Below are 3,869 nucleotides of genomic sequence, written 5' to 3'. Positions count from 1 at the left end.
CCACCATGAATATTATAAAACAGCATCTTAACCGATGTTCCTCCTTTAGATGTCCTTCCTTCAGAAACATCCTTTACAGAGCCTCAACATGAGATGTATCTAAATCACACATCTGGTTCTTTCATCTCCCTAGTTAAAGCCTACTTTTCATTCCCTGCAGAGTAATACACAAGTTATCAATGTGAATTGGATCTGGCTTCTACTTGACTGGTCATCTGTTTCTCATTCTACTTCCTGTTTCACACACTACTCTCCACATGACGGTTAATAATACAATGCTAACTAGCCATCATGGATTCAGTGCTCAAACAACCAGAGAAGAAAGGAAGATAATGCCAGACTGCTACAATAAAACTTCCATTGCCCATTGGTAGTAGTGTGTCCTTAGGAAAGACACACAGCTACCAGACATGCTAATTTCTCAGCACAGCAAAGCTCAAAGAGCAGCAAATTTATTTATATTTTTTTTCAGCATCTGAGTTTTTATTAACGTGAGATTTAAAAACAAGCATCTACACCAGTGTGGGGGATGAAGGTGGGCGAAGAGGAGGGGTGGAGCAGGGAAAAGGGTTTCTGTTCTACTGATAATCAAGTTCCGGGTTCATCCCATCATGGACTTCATAATCCCCCAGAGATGCATGATCCTTGAAAATCGTGTACCACTTTTTCAGCACGATCTTGTTCCAACAGGTGACAGTCTGGGCTGCAAACATCTTCACATGCCTCCCCTAAACACCCACAACACTCAGAACAGGTAGAAGGAAGTTACATACACAGAGAAGCATAGAGGAACAAACACGAATCGAAGTACTGCTTCATCTGATACGATTTCTCCCCTACTACATTACTCCCCTGCCAGGACCAGTTGAATAATTTGCAGAGTCAAATGCAAAATGAAAATGTGGGACCCCTTTTTCAAAATGTAGTCATAGTTTCATGACAGTAACAATAGGGCATTAAACCAAATACAAAGCTTCTCTAAGTATGGGATCCTATGCAATTGCAGAGGTCACATACCTCTGAAGCTGACCCTGACCACCATGAATATTATAAAACAGCATCTTAACCGATGTTCCTCCTTTAGATGTCCTTCCTTCAGAAACATCCTTTACAGAGCCTCAACATGAGATGTATCTAAATCACACATCTGGTTCTTTCATCTCCCTAGTTAAAGCCTACTTTTCATTCCCTGCAGAGTAATACACAAGTTATCAATGTGAATTGGATCTGGCTTCTACTTGACTGGTCATCTGTTTCTCATTCTACTTCCTGTTTCACACACTACTCTCCACATGACGGTTAATAATACAATGCTAACTAGCCATCATGGATTCAGTGCTCAAACAACCAGAGAAGAAAGGAAGATAATGCCAGACTGCTACAATAAAACTTCCATTGCCCATTGGTAGTAGTGTGTCCTTAGGAAAGACACACAGCTACCAGACATGCTAATTTCTCAGCACAGCAAAGCTCAAAGAGCAGCAAATTTATTTATATTTTTTTTCAGCATCTGAGTTTTTATTAACGTGAGATTTAAAAACAAGCATCTACACCAGTGTGGGGGATGAAGGTGGGCGAAGAGGAGGGGTGGAGCAGGGAAAAGGGTTTCTGTTCTACTGATAATCAAGTTCCGGGTTCATCCCATCATGGACTTCATAATCCCCCAGAGATGCATGATCCTTGAAAATCGTGTACCACTTTTTCAGCACGATCTTGTTCCAACAGGTGACAGTCTGGGCTGCAATCAGCTTCTTAAGGTCCCCGATGGTGTCATCTGTGTTACATTTCACGCAGACCGTCTTCCCCAGATGGTCATTGCCAACCACCTTGATCATCCTGGCTGCAGCTTAAATCTCCTCGAACCTGCCAATGCCACAACCTCCTGGTTCAAATGTTTAGCCCTGGCTACAGGCCTTGCATTGTAAATGTGCTTGAGATTTACGCATTATCTATGGCATTATTTCTAATCCTGCGATAGTACAAATTCTCAAGAGTCCTAAGGTTTAGAAATTTCATCATTCATGTATCTTTTATTTATTTATTGAGCCTATGAATATATCTTTAGTGTACACTTTCCATGGGTCAGGCACTTTGGTAGGTGCTGGGGACAGAAAGATGAACAAGACAAAAATAAGTGATAATCCTTATTCTCAAACAGGTCATAGTTTAGGAAGACAAATATGTTAACAAAACAGTTACTAAATAGTATACTGTGGCTAGCATTTATTGACCCCCCCCTCCATGAGCCAAGTACAGCAGGGGGTATTTCATATATGAGATCGCTAATCCTTAAAAATTTGGGGATTTTTATTCTAATTTGGGAAATAGGGAAACTGGGGTTCCAAGAGTATAAATAACTTGCCATAGGAAGTACATTTTAAGCTAGGATTCAAATCCAAGTTGTAGAGTTCCAAAGCTCTGTTCTTTCCACTTCATTACAATGCTGTGATTTATGTATGCTGAGAATGATATTCTAAAGCAAATATGCACAGTCAGAAGTGACCACTCCATTTCTGACCCAGGTTATCTAACAGGCTAGGTGGAAGAGGATAAAATGTGATTGGTCCGGTGAACAGAAGTAAAGAGCAATGGAATGGCATACTGAAAGAAAGCCCCAAAGAACATCACGTTCTAGGAACAGCAAGTAGTCTGAAAGGATAGGATTGTATGTGGGGAATTATGAGAAGCCAAAAAGTTAGGCAATGGGCCATGTCATAAAGGCTTTGCAGGCCAACTGAAGTGCTTGAGCTTAGTGCAGTAGGTGATGAAGGGTTTTTTAAAGGGAAGTTACTTGTCAGGTCTGAATTTTAGAAAGGTCATTCTGGAACAAATTTAGAAACCAGATCAAAGGAAAAAGAGACCAGAGACAGATCATTCCGGAGGCCCTAGTAGTACAAGTAAAAATTAAGATCACCTGAGCAGAATCAGAGGGAAGAAGAATAAAAAGAGGAAGCCCATTTCCAGAGTAATATTGCAAAAAGAGGTTGCAGATGGTGGTCCAACCGTAAAAATGCAACCCCCCCACCCCACAAGGTTGACCTACATGGCAAGGTTCTGAGGTGGTGTCCAGAGACCTCCATGAATATGCTGAGCATGTGTGTGTTCATGATCCAGGGCTTGTTGAGGTTCAGGGTGGATTGTGGTGTCAAAACTCTGTCAGGGGTGATTTCTCTCCTTCTCTCTTGCTCTTGAAAGAAAATTGTTTTTAAAACAAAAGAGGGAGCTATAGCAAGAAGAGAGATTTGGTGATAAATTAGGACTTTGTGAAAAGCATAGAAAAGGAGTCTAAAGAAAAAGAGATTTACCTTCTTTCTAAAGGTTCATAAGTCAAATATTTCAGTGAATAACTCTTTAACATAATTATTTGCTCAAATACACAATTCTATAATTTGTTAAAACCTCAAGTTAGGGTCAGCAAGTGTCATGGAAGTTAAGGTGTTCGATCCTGCATGACTGACTGCACGGTCTCAGTCCCAGATCTAGTGGAAATCACACCAGGCATGTGTGTGTGCGCATGCCCAAAATCCTGAGAGGAGACTGGAGGAGGAAGGATTGTGGTGTGGCCATATCCCCTGCCCGTGGGGTTGATTTCTCACTTGCCCTTTCTCTCTCTCTCTGGCCAGTGCACATGCCCCATAGCAAAACTAAAATGAAACAAAAAACCTCAAGTGAGTGAACCTTCTAACTTTTTTTTTTTCTTTTGGAGAGGTTTTTGCTATAGGGCATGTGTGCTTGCCAGAAAGAAGAGAGAAACAGAGACAGAAAGCGAGAAATCACCCCCCAGGGGGAATGGCCACTTCTTAATCCCTTCTCTTTCATTCTCCTCTTGGGATCTTGGGCACACATGCACACACGCCTGGTGTGAGTTT

At 41.4% G+C, this 3,869-nt stretch overlaps 1 protein-coding gene across 1 annotated transcript; it reads right to left on the bottom strand.

Moving 5' to 3' along the window:
* Nucleotides 1-1,613: 1,613 nt before the first annotated feature.
* On the bottom strand, nucleotides 1,614-1,835 carry LOC102497371 (ubiquitin-like protein 5). Its single transcript, XM_014582248.1, has one exon. It carries the CDS (start codon nucleotides 1,833-1,835, stop codon nucleotides 1,614-1,616), a length of 222 nt encoding a protein of 73 aa, XP_014437734.1.
* Between the last annotated feature and the right edge of the window lie 2,034 nt (nucleotides 1,836-3,869).

Source organism: Tupaia chinensis, unplaced genomic scaffold (assembly GCF_000334495.1).
Source record: "Tupaia chinensis unplaced genomic scaffold, TupChi_1.0 Scaffold143247_2, whole genome shotgun sequence".
NCBI classification, from domain to species: domain Eukaryota; kingdom Metazoa; phylum Chordata; class Mammalia; order Scandentia; family Tupaiidae; genus Tupaia; species Tupaia belangeri.
Note: the sequence above shows the minus strand (reverse complement) of the source record. Positions and strands in the feature narration are given on the sequence as shown.